General features: G+C 50.8%; 1 protein-coding gene and 1 long non-coding RNA gene across 3 annotated transcripts; one reads left to right on the forward strand and one right to left on the reverse strand.

Moving 5' to 3' along the window:
• Nucleotides 1–1,081: 1,081 nt before the first annotated feature.
• LOC105738014 lies at nucleotides 1,082–4,345 on the reverse strand. Its single transcript, XR_004027979.1, has 2 exons — nucleotides 4,247–4,345; nucleotides 1,082–1,148 (listed from the first exon to the last, which is right to left on the reverse strand). It is a non-coding gene; the product is annotated as an uncharacterized LOC105738014 (long non-coding RNA).
• Nucleotides 4,346–7,161: 2,816 nt separating this feature from the next.
• GPR68 (G protein-coupled receptor 68) lies at nucleotides 7,162–18,665 on the forward strand. 2 transcript variants are annotated; one of them, XM_003260882.4, is made up of 2 exons: nucleotides 7,162–7,616; nucleotides 16,970–18,665. In XM_003260882.4, exon 2 carries the CDS (start codon nucleotides 17,069–17,071, stop codon nucleotides 18,194–18,196), a length of 1,128 nt encoding a protein of 375 aa, XP_003260930.1. In that variant the 5' UTR covers nucleotides 7,162–7,616; nucleotides 16,970–17,068; the 3' UTR covers nucleotides 18,197–18,665. The 2 variants fall into 2 exon arrangements, with proteins under 2 accessions (XP_003260930.1, XP_004091894.1); XM_004091846.3 differs by having other exon boundaries at nucleotides 7,162–7,478.
• Nucleotides 18,666–19,917: the final 1,252 nt, after the last annotated feature.

The raw sequence follows: 19,917 nt of genomic DNA on the forward strand, positions 1-19,917 counted from the left end.
AACTTTTTGAGTCTTAGTATCTCATAGGGAAAGTGGAGATGATAATACCTACACCTCAAGGAATTGTTATAAAAATTGAAATCAAATAATTATGTGAATGAATGCAGCACATGATAGGCCCTCAAGTGATTTGGGGGGGACAAATAATTTATGTTCCTGTTATCTATTGCTGCATAACAAACCACATTTAAAGATATTAACTTAGACCAGGCACAGTGGCTCACATGTATAATCCCAGCACTTTGGGAGGCTGAGGCGGGCGAATCACAAGGTCAGGAGATTGAGACCATCCTGGCTAACACGATGAAACCCCGTCTCTACTAAAAATACAAAAATTAGCCAGGCGTGGTGGCGGGCACCTGTAGTCCCAGCTACTCGGGAGGCTGAGGCAGGAGAATGGCGTGAACCCGGGAGGCGGAGCTTGCGGTGAGCAGAGATCGTGCCACTGCACTCCAGCCTGGGTAACAGAGCAAGACTCCGTCTCGAAAAAAAAAAAAAGAAAGAGAAAGGAAGGAAGGAAGGAAGGAAGGAAGGAAGGAAGGAAGGAAGGAAGGAAAAGAGACAGTGAAGATATTAGCTTAAAATAACGTATTTATTTTGCTCCCAAATCTGTGATTTGGGCAGGGCTTGGTGGGGATGGCTCATCTCTGCTCCTTGGAGCATCAGCTGAGATGGCCCTACTGGGGCTGGGGATCCTCATCCAAGATGACATACTGGTATGCAAGGCAAGTCGAACCTGGCTGTCAGCTAGGGGCACAGCAGGGGCTGCTGGCCAGGGTTTGGTTCCACTCAGTGTGGGCCTGTCAACGAGGCTGCTTGGCTTCCTCACAGCATAGCACTTAGGTTTCAAGAACAATTATTCCCAGAAGACAGGAAGTGGGAACTGCCAGTCTCTTCAGGCTTAGCCTCAAAAACTGGTACAGTGTTGCTTCCATGCTATTTCTGTTGGTTAGGCAGTCAGAGGGCCTGCCTAGGTTCAAGGGAGGGGACTTAGACCCCCACCTCTCAACAAGGAAAATCTCAGTTTGCAGACACCTTGGGTCGGTCACAACCTGAGTCTTCTCTTTTGCATTTTTTTTTCCTGGGTGCCATGGTGATGAATTAATGAATCTTTTGCAAAAGTTGAAGTGTTTCTCCCAGGAGAGGACCTGCAGAGACACAGACATGGGCCTTATCACAGTCCATTTTGGCCAGAATCAGTATCTCTGGGCCTGACACAGGGCTGAGGGAGCAAGCATCCTACCCAGTGGCCTCTCTAGCATCATTGTCCCTGAAACCTCTGAGGCTTTAGTCCCCAGCTTTGTCAACCCTGGGCCTTCAAAACAAGAGGGAGAAGCCAACGAGAGGGCAATTTGGATTCAAGAAAATAGATTTGAGCAGGTGTCCTGGGGTTGGGTGTAATGAGCATATTCGAAGCTCTCAAGTTGCTGGAGAAGACTGTTTGTTTTTCAAGAGGGCTGCTTCCTGTGTGTTTGGAGTGACTGTTGTCATACATTATTAGGTTATTAATTGATGGGCTGGAGCACTCTGCAGGCAGTGGGGGCAGTAGGCCCCAGGGGTTGCCATGGCAGCCTCCAGGTCTGTGGTCTGTGCTGCGGCTGCAGACAGGAGAGATGCCCCAGGCAGCTCAGACCTTCTCAGACCACAGACTCTCCTGGCTGGAAGTCCCCGGTTCAGCACCAGGCTTTTGTGGAAATGCACTTCCACGCAAGGCCACCCACTCACACCCTGAGAGTCCAAACCAACCCTCTTCTTGTTGCCTCATCCTATATCCTGACTGTTTCCCCCAGACTGTTAGTTTCTGACTTCAATTTTAGCCACGCTGGCCTTCCCAGCAGGCTACAGGAAGAAGTGGAATTTAGATTCATTTATTCACCCAAACATTCAGCATGTTTTTGGTGTGCACGGTCCCTAGCAAAGAATAAAATAGACCCAGCTCCTCCTTCCCCAGGCAGCTTCCTGTGTAAAGGGGAAGATAGGCATTAACCAATAGTCATACATATTTCCATGTATTACATTGGTAAATATTAAAATACAATGATGGACCAGGTGCGGTGGCTCATGCCTATAATCCCAGCACTTTGGGAGGCCAAGGTGGGCAGATGGCTTGAGCTCAGAAATTTGAGACCAGCATAAGCCACATGGTGAGACCTTGTCTCTACTAAAAATACAAAAATCAGCCAGGCGTGGTGCCATGCACCTGTAATCCCAGCTCCTTGGGAGGCTGAGGCACAAGAATCGCTTGAACTCGGGAGGTGGAGGTTGCAGTGAGCCAAGATCGTGCCACTGCACTCCAGCCTGGGCAACAGAGGAAGACTTGTTTCAAAATAAATAAATAAAAATAAAAATAAATAAATACAATGATGGAACCAATCCCTTGCATATACTAAATTTTTTTTAAAAGATACAATGAGCTGGGCGTGATGGCCCATACCTGAGTCCCAGCTACTGGGGAGGCTGAGGTGGGAGGATTGCTTGAACCCAGATTTTCGAGGCTGTAGTGAGCTATGATCACACCATTACACTCCAGCCTGGGTGATAGAACAGGGACCCCGTCTCTAAAAATTAATTAATTAATTAAAAATGAAAACACAGTGAATTCAGACCTTGAATTGAATCCCAGCACTGCTGCTTGCTTGCCAGCTGTGTGACCCTTGGTCTTGGGTAGCCCTGAGCTTTCAGTGATAAAGCTGGGATGATATTTACCTGGCGGGTTGCTGTGAGGCATCAAGGCAGCCTATGGAAAGCTCAATGCCTTGCATATACTGGGAGCTCAAAGCAGGTGAGCACCTACCCTGCATCCCCTTGCTCAGCACCCGTTTGTCATTTAGAACCTCAGGCCACCCTCTTTCTGTGTGAAGCATGTGTGAGGAGCCCTTGTCCCAGCTCCCTTGTACCACAGTGATAAAAACACTCAGAGCTCAACTTTTCCTTCCTTCCTTCCTTCCCTCCCTCCTTTTCTCTTCCTTCTTTCCTTCCTTCCTTCTTCCCCTCCCCTCCCTCCCTTCCTCCCTTCCTTCTGTTGCCCAGGCTGGACACTACCGCCTCAAACTTTCAGGCTCAAGGGATCCTCCCACCTTGGCCTCCCGAGTAGCTGGGACTACAGGTGCGGGCCACTACAACCAGCTAATATTTTAAATTTTTTACAGACAGGGTCTCACTTTTTCGCCCAGGCTGGTCTCAAACTCCTGGCTTCAAGCAATCGATCCTCCTGCCTTGGCCTCCCAAAGTGCTGGCATTACAGGTGGGAGCCACCATGCCCGGCCCTTTCCGTGATCAGGTATTTATTTAGTCCAAACACTTGTGCAGCATTATAGCAATTGCCATGGGGATACACGAGATAAAGGTGGTCCTCAGTTCATGTTAGAAGGGCAGAATCAGGCCAGGCGTGGTGGCTCACACCTGTAATCTCAGCACTTTGGGAGGCAGAGGAGGGCGGATCACGAGGTCAGGAGATCGAGACCATCCTGGCTAACACGGTGAAACCCCATCTCTACTAAAAATACAGAAAATTAGCTGGGTGCGGTGGCGGGCGCCTGTAGTCCCAGCTGCTCAGGAGGCTGAGGCAGGAGAATGGCGTGAACCCAGAAGGTGGAGCTTGCAGTGACTGCGCTCCAGCGTGGGCGACAGAGTGAAACTCAAAAAAAAAAAAAAAAAAAAAAAAAGGGAGAATCTCGGGCCCTACCCCAGACCTACTGAACTGAACCAAAAGCTACACTAACAAGATTCCTGGGAGATGTATAACACATGTACACTAACATTCGAGAAGCAGCGCTGTACAGGGTTTTTGTTTTGTTTTGTTTTGCTTGAGACATGGTTTCACTCTAGTCGCCCAAGCGTTATCTCGGCTCACTGCAACCTCCGTCTTCTGGGCTCAAGCAATTCCCCAGCCTCAGCCTCCTGAGTAGCTGGGACTACAGGCACATGCCACTGCACCCACCAATTTTTTGTATTTTTTGTAGAGACGAGGTTTCACCATGTTGCCCAGGTTGGTCTCAAACCCCTGAGTTCAAGCAATCCGCCCGTCTCAGCCTCCAAAAGCACTGGGATTATAGGCATGAGTCACCTCACCCAGCCAGCACTATACAGGGTTTTAAGTAAGTATCACATGGTGGGTGTGGGAGGCAGAATAATGCCCTCCCTAAAGAGGTCCAGTTCCTAATCCCCAGAACCTGCAACTGCGTTACCTTACATGGCAAAGGGGGATTAAGGCAGCAGGTGGAATTAAGACTCCTAATCAGCTGACCTTAAAATAAGGAGATGATCCAGCATTGCCACAAGGAAGGACCCTTCAAAGTGGAAGAGGGAACGTGAGAGTCAGAAGAGGAGCTGTGATGTGAGAAGGACTCACTTGACTACTGTAGGCTTTGAAGGTGGAAGATGCCACAAGCCAAGGTATGCTAGAAGTCTCTAGAAGCTGGAAAGACAAGGAAATGGATTTTAGAGCCTCGAGAAAGAATGCGGCCCCGCAGCCTGCAGTTTTGATTTTAGCCAGTAAGATCGACGTCATGCTTTTGACCTCCAAAACTGCAAGAAATCGATGTTGTCTCGGCCAGGCACGGTGGCTCATGCCTGTAATCTCAGTACTCTGGGAAGCCAAGACAGGTGGATCACTTGAGGCCAGTAGTTCGAGACCAGCCTGGCCAACATGGCAAAACCCTATTGCTACTAAAAATACAAAAATTAGGGCCAGTCCCAGTGGCTCAGGCCTGTAATCTCAGCACTTTGGGAGGCCAAGGTGGGTGGATCGCCTGAGGTCGGGAGTTCAAGACCAGCCTGACCAACACGGAGAAACCTCATCTCTACTAAAAATACAAAATTAGCCAGGCATAGTGACACATGCCTGTAATCCCAGCTACTCAGGAGGCTGAGGCAAGAGAATCGCTTGAACCTGGGAGGTGGAGGTTGCCGTGAGCCAAGATCACGCCATTGCACTCCAGACTGGGCAACAAGCGAATGTAAATAAAAAAAAAAAAAAAATTAGCCTGGTGTGGTGGCGCATGCCTGTAGTCCCAGCTACTTGGGAGGCTGAGGCAGGAAAATTGCTTGAACCCAGGAGGCGGAGGTTGCGGTGAGCCAAGGTGGTACCACAGCACTCCAGCCTGGGCAACAGGATAATCCCTGCCACACAGAGTTGATATAAGGATTAAACAAAGGATGGGGAAGGCGCTTAGCACAGCACCTGGTGCAAAGCAAATGCTCAGGAAGTGGTAAAGGCAGCTCTTGGTACCGAGCCACTCCAGGCTGTTTTCTAACCCCTCGAGGGCCAAGCACATGAGAGCATGGGCTCTTTTTTCTCTTACTGAGCTAGCATTTCACAAAGACCTGGGCTCAGCCAATTTGAGTAAAACCAAAGAAAGTTTCACCCCTCCTTCTTCATCCCAAAGGCATGGTCCTTACTCCAGGTGCAGTAGGGCACGTGCTGCCAGCAGAGGGGCTGGGGCAGCTTGTCAGCCCCTGGCAGGGCTGGAGGCGGGAGGGGACACCGTGCCATTAGTGGTTCCTGCAGGTATAGACGATGATGGTGTAGACGGCCTGTGTGTGCACACCCTGTTAGGCCAGGCCACCACGTAGAGGGCCAAAGGTGCTCTCTCTGGCAGGTTGTGTCCTAGGGGTAAGCCAGGCAGTCACTGCTAAGTCAGTTCTGTGCCCCTAACCCTGCGTCCTCCTATATGACATCAGGGAAAGCCAGCCACACTTCCACAACTCAGAAATAGCACGTGTCTAAATGCGCACTACTGCACCACAACAAGTTGAAGCCTTTGCTTGCAACATAAGGCCTGCAAGAAGCAACTGACATAGGAAACTTTTTTTTTTTTTTTTGAGACCGAGTTTCGCTTTTGTCGCCCAGTCTGGAGTGCAATGGCATGATCTCGGCTCACTGCAACCTCCACCTCCCAGGTTCAAGTGATTCTCCTGCCTCAGCTTCCTGAGTAGCTGGGATTACAGGCATGCGCCACCACCCCCAGCAAATTTTTGTATTTTTAATAGAGATGGGGTTTCACCGTGTTGACCAGGCTGGTCTCCAACTCCTGACCTCAGGTGATCCACCCGCCTCGGCTTCCCAAAGTGCTAGGATTCCAGGTGTGAGCCACTGCACCTGGCCGGAAATAGTTTTTGAAAGGCCTGCTATGTGGTAGCATTTGCTTGGAGGGCCCAGGCCCCACTGAAGGGGATTTCCTTAGACCCCCCTACCAGCAGAGTGAGGGCAGTGGAGCCAAGGCTCTTGGCATGAATAGGATGGGCATCAATGTTTTAACCTGTGTTGGTCCCCAGAGCAGGGACCAAGCACAGGGCTCTGGCCACTTCCAGCAGGAAGGACTCACGCCCCCAGTGGCCCCATGCACCGTGTCTGTTGGCTTCCTGGCTCTGGCAATGTAGCTTATAATCAGCTTCCAAGGAGTCTGCCTTGGAGGGAGATGGTTACGCCAAAATGCTGGGCCTTTCCATCCTCCGTGTTATGTGTGTGAGGGAGGGAGTTTAGTAAGTGCTCCTGAGAGCCAGAAGGGCCCCCGGGGCCAGAGCCCTGGGCTTGGTTCCTGCTCTGGGGACCGACACAGTTGAAAACATTGATGCCCACCCTATCCTTACTCATGCCCAGAGCCTTAGCTCCACTGCCTTCTCTCTGTTGCTCTGCCAGACAGGATCCTACCTGCTTCGCCACATCCATGGTTGCCCACCTTCACTGCACTTTACAACAGCCCAGGGAGCTTTAAAGCCATTGATGATGCTGGCACCTCACTTCCAAGAAGCATGATTTAACCGGCCCTGGGTGGGGCCTGGGCATTGGTATTTTTTTTGTAGGCTCCCAGGTATGTTCTCATGCATGTGGCCAGGGTTGAGCCCCAGTGACCCAGATGTTGGCGGCTTCCCCCGCCCTTGCCTGGATCCTGGTATCCTGTAGGTGCTGAAAGGTGGCTAGAATTAGCCCACCCCCTCCTCCTGTATCCCCCCACCACAGTCCTGAGGGCACCCGACCCTAGCTCAGGCTTTCACATTCCGGGTGAGGCTGCTCACTGACTCTGGGTTGCATGGAGAGCAGAGGAGGATGCGTGGAGAGAGCCATTCCGCCGCCCTCAGCCTCTGGCTGGTGAGTGGTTCCTCGGCAACCGCCCAGCCTGACACCAGATTGGAGTTCACATGATTCTGCCTCAGCTCGGGAATGGGCAGCCTCCAGCTGGGGATTTTCTAGCCGGAGCTGGGAGGTTCAGGCTGCGGGAAGTCGCTGGAGGGAGAGCTGGGGTCGTGGCTGCAAGGGTGCCCAGGTTCCTGCAGAGCGTCTGCAGGAAGCCCAGCTGTTTGAGGTTTGAGGGCAGAGCCCAGCTGGGGCAGGCAGAGTCAGAGAGGACTCGTTTCAGACTCCCCCCTCTGAGGACTCCCTCCGTCTGATTTCAGCAGCTGCCTGCTCCTCACCTGGCTGCAGAGACCACACTGCCTTCCTGGGGCCCTGAGGCTCTAGGAGAAGCTGGAAAGCACAGGTGGGGGTCCATCCAGCTGTTTCCAAACTGCGGGTTGTGACCCATTCATGGGTCAGTAAATCAACTTCGTAGCTCATGACCTGCATTTAAAAGATTGAAATAGAATAGAAATGATCAGAGTGCATGGCAAGAAATAGGGTAAGTATTGCTTCGGGGAAGTTTGTTGCTTTGTACAGATTGTGTGTGTGTCTGTGTGTCTGTGTGTTCTGGGTCGCGATGTCAGGTGTATTTCTTGCTATTGCTTGTGATCCAAAAAGCTCAAAGGCAGCAAGTTGGTGCCTAGACACGTGGGTTCTGGATTCAGATCCACCCCAACTGACTGTGTGAGTTTGAGCCTCCCTGCTAGCCTCTTTGGGCTTCAGGTTCTGAGAAATGGCTTAGCAATGCCAGCCCACCTGACTCGCAGGGACTTTGTGAGCCCAGATGGGACTGACCTTTGAAACAGTGACAAGGGTTCTAGAAGTGAGATGCTACGGTCCATGTTGTTGCTGGAGTGAGGCAATCTGGGGGGAAAATTGGGACTAAGGAAAAATGCATCCTGATTTTTCCCCTCTCCTCAGAAGGAAAAATAAAGCACTTTCAGAAAATGAAACAGCCTTGCTTAAAGCATGCAGAGGTTTGGCCAGCTGAAGGAAAAGGAAGCTGGGTCCTGGGGAAACTCCCCAGCTCTTGTGGGTTTGGGGTTCCGTGAGCAGCCCTGGCACCATGAGTAACTGTCTGTGTGCGTGCCGGTGTGTGCCGCACGAAAGGGGGGGCGAGTTAGATCACTATTTATGTGCCAGCTGGAATCCAGCATTTAGGCACCTCCGCCTTCTGACTTGGGACATACAAGAGACTCCTAGCTTAGTCAGAGAGGCCTTTCCTTCCTGTTGGGAGCTTAATTTCTCTTGGTCATTAAAGTCCTTAGAGGCCTCTATGCTGATTTGCATTTGCTAAAGATTTGCTTTCAGGCGTTGAGTCACTCTATAGTTTTTCTCAATTTCTTAGCTGGGTAATAAAGTGTTATTTTGATTCTTTTCCCCAATGCCTTCCCAAACTACGGACTGGCCATGTGGCTGGTTTTCCTCAGTGGGCGTTGAAAACATGGTTGACCTGCTAAAGCATAGTCTGGGTGAAGGGGGCCAGCCAGGGACCAAGCCTGGTGGCCATTGCTGCAGCATCTGTGAGGACTGGAGCTTGGCTGAGCTGGGGGCTTGAGGGTGGTGGTTCCGGGATGATCATGATAGTCAGCACAGCGTGAAGGAAAGTATGGACCAGTCCAAGTTCCAGACCTGGCCTGCCGCATCTCAGCTGCGGAGACTTCAGCAGGTTGATTCATCTCTCTGAGCCTCAGTTTCTTTATCTGTAAAGTGGGAGCTGATGAGAGTGGTGTTGAAAGAGAGAATAGACATTCAGAAACTTGCCTGGCAAGTGCAAGGGCCCTCGACAGATGTGGCTTAGTTCTTCTCTACATCTACGTTTTTCCATTTACGGAATATTTTTGCATCCACTGTGTTCTTTGATTTTTGAGGAGCAAGGTTCCTGTGGAGATGAGGTAGAGGGCAAGTCAGAGTTTCCATCTGGGGGTGCCTGTCCTCAGGGAACAGTAGAAGGGAAGGCACTGGTGAAAAATCAGGACCCTCAGACCAGCTCAGGCAGGCTGAGCAGAGAGGGGACCACGGTGATTCCTCCTCCTCACTTTCCTGTTTCTAGTAATGATATCCTCACTGTCCCAGCACCCAGCCTCAACCCCCCAGCATTTACCTATCCACTCACTTACCTACTCACCAACTCAGCTATCCACCCACCCATAATCCATCTGCCACCCATTCCCTCATCCATCTATCCATCTTCCCCTCACCCGTGCATCCATTTACACATTCACCCATCCACTTATCCACCCACCCACCCATCTACCCTTCCATCAACTCACCTATCCACCCACACATACATCCACCTGTCCACCCATTCACTCATCCCTCCATCCCTCTACCCCTCACCCACGCATCCATTTACACATTCACCCGTCTGCTTATCCATCCACCCACCCATCTATCCACTCACCTCTCCAGCTGCGCACATATCCATCTGTCCAGCCATCCAGTCATCCATCTATCTGGCTACCCCTATCCCTCCATTTACTCATTCACCCTCCCACCTCTCCACCATCCATCCAATGAATAATTTTGGGGAGGCTATAAGGATGAGGCACCTAGAAAAATCTCCGATTTGCCCCTGGTTGTTCCCCACCTCCCTTGTAATTACTTGCCAGTTCTACAGCTTCACACTGTTTCCTCTCTCGCCCTTCCTACCTCATATTTAGACCAGTCACACCAGCCTACTTTCAGTCCTGCAGAGCTGCCCCTTCTCTTCCTCTTGCATTTTGTCTGTTTCCACACATTTTCCACAGGTAGAAACTCTCCTCTTCTTGGGCAGCACTTCCTCTTTCTCCTGATCTTACTGTAACTGCCAATGCTCAGGAAGGCCTTTCCTGACAGGGTGAGGTCCCCAGCCATGAACCCTCACAAAATCCTGCGCTCTCTTTGTGAGCTTGTTTCACTTATCTCCTCTCCTCCCCCTTAAGACTAAAAGCCACTTGTTACTAGGGGCCAGTGTCTAGTGTTGTGCCTTTCATATAATAGATACTCAGTATTTGTTGTATGTATGAATAGTTGGGTGGATGGATGGATGAATGGATGATGGATAAGTGAATGGATGGATGAACAGATGGATGGATGGGTGGATGATTGGAGAACCATGGAAGCGTTTGCAGCGGGGTGTGACTGGGTTAGACTTCTGTTTAGAGGATGGCTTTGAGGATGGCAAGATGGAGACAGGAATCAGCCCAAGAGGAGGCTGTTGCACTGACTCTGGGAAGGAGCTCTTGACCAAGCCCATCTAGCGTGCTGGCAAGAGAGCTGAAGAGGAGGAGATGGATGTAGGAAATACTTAGAGTTGAAAATGGTAGAACTTGGAAATTAACTGGATGCTGTGGATGAAGATGTGGGTGAAAGCTGAAGGCCAGCCATTGACATGAGTGATTGGGCAGGTGAGGAGGCCCCTTCCAACAACAGACCAGTGGAGAAAATGATGGACCCAGCGTGGGCCTCACTGAGCATGTCCTGTGAGTGGCAGGAAGCCGGTTATGCCTTCATCCTGGGAGAGACCTGGGAGTCATCAGAGTGTAGATGGGGTTGAAACCACAGAGAAGCAGCCATCCCACAGGGAGTAAAAAGGGCAAACCAGTGTTTAATGTGTGTGGGAGAGATGCCCACTGCACCTGCCATACACTGCCTTGCATGCTAGTGATTTGTGCATGAGACTTTCCTGTCTTTCGAGCTTGGAGGTTCCTTGAGACTGGGAGCCATTTCTTGCATTTTGTTTGTTTTGAGATGGGGGGTTGCACAATGTCACCCAGGCTGGAGCACAGTGGCACAAACATGGCTCACTGCAGCCTTGACCTCCTGGGCTCAAGCGATCCTCCGGCTTCAGCCTTCTGATTAGCTGGGACTAGAGGTGTGCACCACCATGCCTGGCTAATTTTTAAATTTTATGTAGAGATAGAGTCTCGCTATGTTACCCAGGCTGGTCTTGAATGTTGCGGGAAGTCAGGGACCCCTAACGGAGGGACTGGCTCAAACCATGGCAGAAAAACATAAATTGTGAAGATTTCATGGACATTTATTAGTTCCCCAAATTAATACTTTTATAATTTCTTACGCCTGTCTTTACTGCAGTCTCTGAACATAAATTGTGAAGATTTCATGGACATTTATCACTTCCCTAATCAATACTCTTGTGATTTCCTATGCCTGTCTTTACTTTAATCTCTTAATCCCATCATCTGCGTAAGCTGAGGATGTATGTCACCTCAGGACCCTGTGATGATTGTGTTAACTGCACAAATTGTTCGTAAAGCATGTGTGTTTAAACAGTATGAAATCTGGGCACCTTGAAAAAAGAACAGGATAACAGCGATGTTCAGGGAACAAGGGAGATAACCATTAGGTCTGGCTGCCTGAGAGCTGGGTGGAACAGAGCCATATTTCTCTTCTTTCAAAAGTGTATAGGAGAAATATCGCTGAATTCTTTTTCTCAGCAAGGAACAGTCCTGAGAAAGAGAATGCGTTCCCAAGGGGAGGTCGCTAAAATGGTCACTCTGGGAATGTCTGTCTTATACGGTTGAAGATAAGGGATGAAATAAGCCCCGGTCTCCCGTAGGGCTCCCAGGCTTATTAGGACAAAGAAATTCCCGCCTAATAAATTTTGATCAGACCGGTTGTCTGCTCTCAAACTCTGTCTCCTGATAAGATGTTATCAATGACAATGCATGACCAGTGGCATGACACTTCATTAGCATTTTAAATTTCACCTCGGTCCTGTGATCTTGCCCTGTTTCCATTTGCCTTGTGATATTTTATTACCTTGTAAAGCACATGATCTCTGTGACCCACACCCTATTCATGCACTCTCTCCCCTTTGAAAATCACTAATAAAAACTTGCTGGTTTTGCAGCTTGAGGGGCATCACGGAACCTGGTGACATGTGTTGTCTCCCCCGGACACCCAGCTTTAAAACTTCTTTCTTTTGTACTCTTTCCCTTTATTTCTCAGACTGGTCAACACTTAGAGAAATAGAAAAGAACCTAAATGAAATATTGGGGGTGGTTCCCCCGCTAATTTAATGTAATTTCATGTAGGTTCTTTTCTATTTCCCTAAGTGTCAGCTAGTCTGAGAAATAAAGAGAAAGAGTACAAAAGAGAGAAATTTTAAAGCTGGGCATCACGGAACGTGCCAACATGTGATGTCTCCCCTGGATACCCAGCTTTAAAATTTCTCTCTTTTGTACTCTTTCCCTTTATTTCTCAGACTGGCCAACACTTAGGGAAATATAAAAGAGCATATGTGAAATTACGTTAAATTATCGGGGGTGGTTCCCCCGATACTTGAACCCCTGGGCTCAAGCGATCCTCTCGCCTCAGCTAGTGCTGAGATTACAGGTGTGAGCCATCTCACCCGGCCCATTTCTTGTTGACCTCTAGGTCCTCCATGTCTAGGTTGGTGCTGTGAACATCGGAGATGCTCTACACACACGTGTGCAGTGAAAGCCAGGGTACTGGATAGTTCAAGCTGCTTCATCTCTCTGACCTCGGTTTTCTTATCTCTAAAATGGACACATCTCTAAATGGCTGTTTTTAAAATCGGACAAAAGAACAGAAGTGAAAAGCTCTGTAAACTGTAAAGTATTTTGCAAATAAAAGGTGTAAGCGCTCAGGTTTAATTGCTTTTTCTTGAGGCCTTGAATCAGCCGGGAGACATCGCAAGGGCTGTGACCTGGTTGTGCCCACAAGGTCCTGCTGGATCACATTCCCCTGCCAGCTTCCTCTGTTTCCCTGCCTTGGGAGCTCTTGTAGGGCATGCACTCAGGAGCTGAACCCTGGGCCTTCCAGACTCTCCTAGCACCTTGCTACTCCAAGTGTGGTCCATGGGCTGGCAGCATCCACATCACCTGGCAGCGTGTTTGAAATATAAAATTCCTGAGCCCCAGCCCAGACTCACTGAGTCTGAAACTCTGGAGGTGAGGCTTAGTGATCTCTCATAACAAATTCCCCAGGGGATTCTGATGCACCTAAGTTCAAGCACTGCAGCATTAGAATACCAAAACCCTCTTTTCTCTCCAAAATGAACGTAGGAGGTGCTTTCACCTAAACGGAGTAAATGTTTCTTCTTTGTTCTTTAGGCTTGAATGTTTCTGACTTTGGTTGCCAGAATTAGCTTATTGTTGGCCTAGGGAAGAGGAAGCACCACCCTACATGTATATACACCCACCACTCGTAAACCATAGCCTGATGACGCTCAGTGAATTTCCAAGACGACTGGTCGTGTTTTCACGGGGGCTTCATTTGCCATTTGGGGGGAGCCTGGGGGCTTGTGCTTTTATGAATGGATTTTATCTTCCTGTGGGCGGATTTTGTGTGGACTGTGGAGAACCTGAAGTAAATTCGGAAACAGGAACGGCCCTGGTTAGGTGCTTTGAGGACCATTCGGGGACACGAGCTGCTGTGGATTTCCTCGTATGTAAGCCTGGCAAAGCATTTGGCCCCACAGGTGTGAGCTTGCAATTCAGGAACAGGAGGGCTGGCAAGAGGAGGGTGACTAGGGCTGAATTCTGATTCACTGGGCTGTGGGCAGAGTTTTGGGATCACGGGCTTCAGCTGTTCCTTCTCCCCTTTTTCTCACCACCAAAACGTGCAAATGAAAACAAACAAACTCCAAACCCACCGTTGTGTATTGCCGGTGGAAATGTAAGATGGTGCAGCCACTATGGAAAACGGTAGGGCGGTTCCTCAAAAAATTAAAAATAGAACTAACATATGATCCAGCAGTTCCAATTCTGAGTATATAACCAAAAGAACTGAAAGTGGGAACTTGAACAGATCTTTGTACACTCATGTTCATAGCAGCTTTATTCACAATAGTCAAAAGGTAAAAATCCCAATGTCTATCAGTGCATGGATAAACCAAATGTGGGCTGTGCATACCATGGACTATTATTCAGCCTTAAAAAGGCAGGAAATTCTGACATGTGCTACAACATGGATGAATCTTGAAGACATTATACTAAGTCAAATAAGCCAGACACAAAAGGACAAATACTGTCTGATTCCATTTATATGAGGTATCTAGAATAGTCAAGTTCATAGAGACCGAAATGGTGCTTGCTAGGGCCTGGGGAGTTATTATTTAATGGGTACAGAGTTTTAATTTTGCAAGATGAAAAGAGTTCTGGAGATGGAGGGTGGTGATGGTTGCACAACAGTGTCGATATACTTAATGCCACTTGAAAGTGGCTAAAATGGGCTGGGTGTGGTGGCTCATGCCTCTAATCCCAGCACCTTGGGAGGCCCAGGTGAGTGGATCACCTGAGGTGGGGAGTTCGAGGCCAGCCTGACCAACATGGAGAAACCCCGTCTCTACTAAAAATACAAAATTAGCCGGGCATGGTGGCGCATGCCTGTAATCCCAACTACTCAGGAGGCTGAGACAGGAGAATCGCTTGAGCTTGGGAGGTGGAGGTTGCGGTGAGCCGAGATTGTGCCATTGCACTCTAGCCTGGGTAACAAGAGTGAAACTCCATCTAAAAAAAAAAAAAAGTGGCTAAAATGGTAAATGTTATTTTATGTGTGTTTTACCACAACGAAAACAAGAAGCAACTCCCTCCACCACCATCACTGGTCTAGGCCAGTGCCCTGAAGAGGATGGAAGAGGTGAGTCAGAGACTGGGAGTCCCTGTTTTCTGGGAACTGAGAGGTTGGGAGCTGAGTCTCAGGCAGAGACTATACGTGGCAGGGATGTGGAGCAAGGAGACCTGGATTCTAGCAGCAACGCTTCCTTCCTCAGGCTGGCTTCAGGCAAGTCACTTGCCCTTTAGAACCATAGTTTCCTCACCTGGAAGATGGGAAGTGTCGTTCACCTATTCATCCAAGAAGTTTTTTTTTTTGTTTTTGAGACAGAGTCTTGCTCTGTTACCCAGGCTGGGGTGCAGTGGCATGATCTCAGCTCACTGCAACCTCTGCCTCCCAGGTTCAAGTGACTCTCATGCCTCAGCCTCCTGAGTAGCTGGGACTACAGGTGCCCGCCATAACACCTGGCTAATTTTTGAATTTTTAGTAGAGATGGGGTGTCATCATGTTGGCCAGGCTGGCCTCGAACTCCTGACCTCAGGTGATCCACCTGCCTCTTTCTCCCAGAGTGCTGGGATTAAAGGTGTGAGCCACTGCGCCGAACCAAAACAGTGTATTCTATCTTGCTCAAACTTATTCATATATCTGGAATCTTCTTTGTTAAATTCTCAATAAGAACTTCTTTTTTTTGAGATGGAGTCTCACTCTGTTGCCCAGGCTGGAGTGCAGTGGTGCGATCTCGGCTTACTGCAAGCTCTGCCTCCCAAGTTCAAGTGATTCTCGTGCCTTAGCCTCCCGAGTAGCTGGGATTACAGCAGCCCGCCAGCATGCCCGGCTAATTTTCAGTAGAGACAGAGTTTTGCCATGTTGGCCAGGCTGGTCTCAAACTCCTGACCTTAACTGATCTGCCCACTTCAGCCTCCCCAAATGCTGGGATTATGGGTGTGAGCCACTGCACCCAGCCAATAAATAGGAACTTTTCACTCATTCCAGTAAGATTATAATCTCCTACTCCTCCTCTTTGCTTCTGGAAAAACAATGCACTGTGTTTGCATACCCATCATTTGATGTGGCCCTGATACTGCCCCCCAAGGGCAGGTGTTTTTATCTCCATTTGACAGGTGAGGAAACCTAGGCTGAGACAAGGTAAGTGACTTGCAGTCTGTACGTGGCTGGCCCTGGCCTGGCGCTCATGTCCTGGGGCCTTGGTCCAGAGCTTTCCCAGAGCCCCATGGAGGAGAGGAGAGGTAGCTCTTGCTGGATGAACACCCAGGAGTCCAGGCTGTGCTTGCGGGAAACTGGGTTTTTGTTTCTTGCCAGAATGCGGTAAAATGTGGACAAGGTTGGGCCTCTTCTGATCCTATCTGGAGAGGTCCCCATGAGGGGCAGTGGCCTCAGTGTAAATGGACCTAAGTAGTACATTCCTGTGAGCAAGTAGGACAAATGTGAATGCCGCCTATTGCTGTGGATGAAGGTGGCCGGTGCTGTCGCGTGTGGGTTAGAACTGATCTTTGCTCCAAGTCTCCCTGGGAGAGCAGGCTCAGGGTGGGCATATGCTCATAAGAACCTCTAGCCTTACTTGCTACACCAAGGGAGCAGGAAAATGTATAAAGGATGGGGAATAAATAGGCATAGCCAGGGAATGAGGACGGGAGACGTAAGCTACCCTGCAGCATCTTGGTATGTGACCCATTCGGATATATTCCTTTTTTTTTTTTTTTTTTTTTTTTGAGACAGAGTCTCCTCCTGTCATTCAGGCTGGAGTAGAGTGGCACGATCTTGGGTCACTGCAACCTCTGCCTCCCAGGTTCAAGTGAATCTCCTGCCTCAGCCTCCCGAGTAGCTGGGATTACAGGTGCATGCCACCATCCCCAGCTAATTTTTGTATTTTTAGTAGAGAGAAGATTTTGCCATGTTGGCCAGGCTGGTCTCGAACTCCTGACCTCACGTGATCTGCCCACCTTGGCCTCCCAAAGTGCTGGGAATACAGGTGTGAGCCACCTCGCCTGGGGCTCCCATTCAGATCTATTCTTCTTGTTTGTTTATTTATTTATTTATTTATTTTATTTATAGAGACAAGGGCTTGCCATGTTGCCCAGGCTGGTCTTGAACTCTTGAGCTCGAGAGATCCCTGCCTCCCAAAGTGCTGGGCTTACAGGTGTAAGCCATCATGTCCAGCCGTTCAGATATTCTAGTTGAACTGGAGTTGGTGGGCTAGTACACCTTCTAAATTAAATGAGTAAAGGATTTAGAACAGTGCCTGACACACAGTAGCTGCTACATACATGTTAGCTACTATTATAAGCCTTTCCTGCCTCTGACTTTCAGGGTCTTGCCCACCACCAGTGATGCCCAGCCCTTGGTAGAGCTTGAACCACCTTCTATAAACAGGATGGCGGTGGAGAGACAGGCCCAGTCCTTGAGCCCATGAGGAGTGTGGCCCCTTCAGGCCCAAAGATGGGGAACATCACTGCAGACAACTCCTCGATGAGCTGTACCATCGACCATACCATCCACCAGACGCTAGCCCCAGTGGTCTATGTTACGGTGCTGGTGGTGGGCTTCCCGGCCAACTGCCTGTCCCTCTACTTCGGCTACCTGCAGATCAAGGCCCGGAATGAGCTGGGTGTGTACCTGTGCAACCTGACGGTGGCCGACCTCTTCTACATCTGCTCGCTGCCCTTCTGGCTGCAGTACGTGCTGCAACACGACAACTGGTCTCACGGCGACCTGTCCTGCCAGGTGTGCGGCATCCTCCTCTACGAGAACATCTACATCAGCGTGGGCTTCCTCTGCTGCATCTCCGTGGACCGCTACCTGGCTGTGGCCCATCCCTTCCGCTTCCACCAGTTCCGGACCCTGAAGGCGGCCGTCGGCGTCAGCGTGGTCATCTGGGCCAAGGAGCTGCTGACCAGCATCTACTTCCTGATGCATGAGGAGGTCATCGAGGACGAGAACCAGCACCGCGTGTGCTTTGAGCACTACCCCATCCAGGCATGGCAGCGCGCCATCAACTACTACCGCTTCCTGGTGGGCTTCCTCTTCCCCATCTGCCTGCTGCTGGCGTCCTACCAGGGCATCCTGCGCGCCGTGCGCCGGAGCCACGGCACCCAGAAGAGCCGCAAGGACCAGATCCAGCGGCTGGTGCTCAGCACCGTGGTCATCTTCCTGGCCTGCTTCCTGCCCTACCACGTGCTGCTGCTCGTGCGCAGCGTCTGGGAAGCCAGCTGCGACTTCGCCAAGGGCGTCTTCAATGCCTACCACTTCTCCCTCCTGCTCACCAGCTTCAACTGCGTCGCTGACCCCGTGCTCTACTGCTTCGTCAGCGAGACCACCCACCGGGACCTGGCCCGCCTCCGTGGGGCCTGCCTGGCATTCCTCACCTGCTCCAGGACTGGCCGGGCCCGGGAGGCCTACCCGCTGGGTGCCCCCGAGGCCTCCGGGAAAAGCGGGGCCCAGGGTGAGGAGCCCGAGCTGTTGACCAAGCTCCACCCGGCCTTCCAGACCCCTAACTCGCCAGGGGCGGGCGGGTCCCCCACGGGCAGGTTGGCCTAGCCTGGGTCTCCTCGCGGGTGGGGCCACGTGAGGCCTGAGCCCTCAGTCCACGGGCCTCAGGGCCGGCCGCCTCCTGCTTCCCCCAGCACCGATGCCGCTTTCTGCGAAGGCAGCGAGGCCCCTGTGACTCCAGAAGCCTGCTCTCGCTTGCTGAGCCCGGTGGGACCGCCGAGGGCGGGAATAAGTCCCCGCTGGCTCATGGTGTCCTCTGCCGTGGCTGTGATGTGGCCAGGCTGGGGCTGCTGGTGGGGGGAAGACAGTGAACTGCGCTCCCTGGCCTGCTTCCTGCAGAGTTTGTGCATGGGGAGTGTGAGGACATGGAGGGTGGGAGGCTGGGCATTCACCTGCCAGGGCCTTCCAGTGCCACCGTTGTCACAGACAATGCCTGTCCAAATGTCCCAGTGGGATCAGCACTGGAGCCTGCCCACAACAGGGTAGGAAGGGAAGACTGGAGGGGGAAGGAAGGCAGGAGGGGGAAGGAAGGCAGGAGGGGGAAGGAAGGCAGGAGGGGGAAGGAAGGGAAGAGGGGGAAGAAAAGAAAGAGGGGGAAGGAAAGGAGAGAGGGGGAAGGAAAGGAGGAAGGGGAGAAGGAAGGGAGGAGGAGAAAAGGAAGGTAGGGGGTGTTGGGTTGGGGGAATTGAGGGAGTTATAGGCAGAGGAGGACCCTAGCTCCAGCCACAAGAACTGGGAGAGCTGCCTGCTGCTCCAGAAGACCTGCCCACCTCCACAGAAATGCTAGCCCTTCAGACCTTCTGGTCAGTGAACTGGGACCAGCTCTGACTAGGGATGCCCTCCAAGGCCTGGGACTCGAGTTCTTCAGAACGAAGAGGCTACCTGGGCTTCCTCCAAGAAGGGGCGAGGGCCTAGGAGCAGAAATTGGCATCAATAAACATTTCTGGAATCTACCAAAGGAGGCCCAGGCAGAACCCCTTCCTCAGTCTCCCTTCCCCTCTTCCCCTCAGCCTCAAAAAGGTTGATCTTTGTGCTGTGTCTCTCAGCCCTTTCATTAGGGATGCCCAGAGGCAACAGCCCAGGCTGGAGGTGCCCCAGGGAAGGGTGCTCACAGTGGTCCCAGGGCTACACTTGGCTTTGACTGCACAGCCCCTGCTCAGATCCTTGTGGAGGGTGTCCGATGACTTGGGGAGGTTCTCTTCCCCTTCCTAGAGGAGGAAGTGACCAAATTTGAAGGTGGCAGAAATGACCACATAGCCAAGAAGAGCCCATGCAACTCAGTCCAGGATCTTACTGGGTCAATGACATTGGTGGAAGCCTCCATGCCTCCTCATTCCACAGCACTTCCTCCTATGCTGACCTTAAACACCGGCTTCCTACTGATACAGACTGGGATGAGCTGAGGGCAGTCTCATTCACTATCAAGAGTTGTATTTTTGTATTGTCCTCTCTTTTTGCCAAGTCTACATGTGTTGACTGTGCAATGGATTTATGTAGCCAACTTCAGTCTGCAAATAAAGTGAAGTAACTGGACACCTTGGGAGTATGCTGCAGTCCTTATGGGGTAGGGAGTCTTCAACACCAGGGGGTCTAGAGGGCCCTTGAAGAACCAAAGGAGTCAGGAAAGGGCAGAGGTTGATCTTCTCAGGGCACACTCAAGCAGAGCTATTAGGGGATTTGCACTTGATTACCCAGCAAATGGTCAAGGACACAGCCCTCGAGTGAAGTAGAGCCTTTTCTCCCTCCACTTGAGATTCATAAAGTGCCAC

This window comes from Nomascus leucogenys, chromosome 22a (assembly GCF_006542625.1).
Source record: "Nomascus leucogenys isolate Asia chromosome 22a, Asia_NLE_v1, whole genome shotgun sequence".
NCBI lineage: Eukaryota > Metazoa > Chordata > Mammalia > Primates > Hylobatidae > Nomascus > Nomascus leucogenys.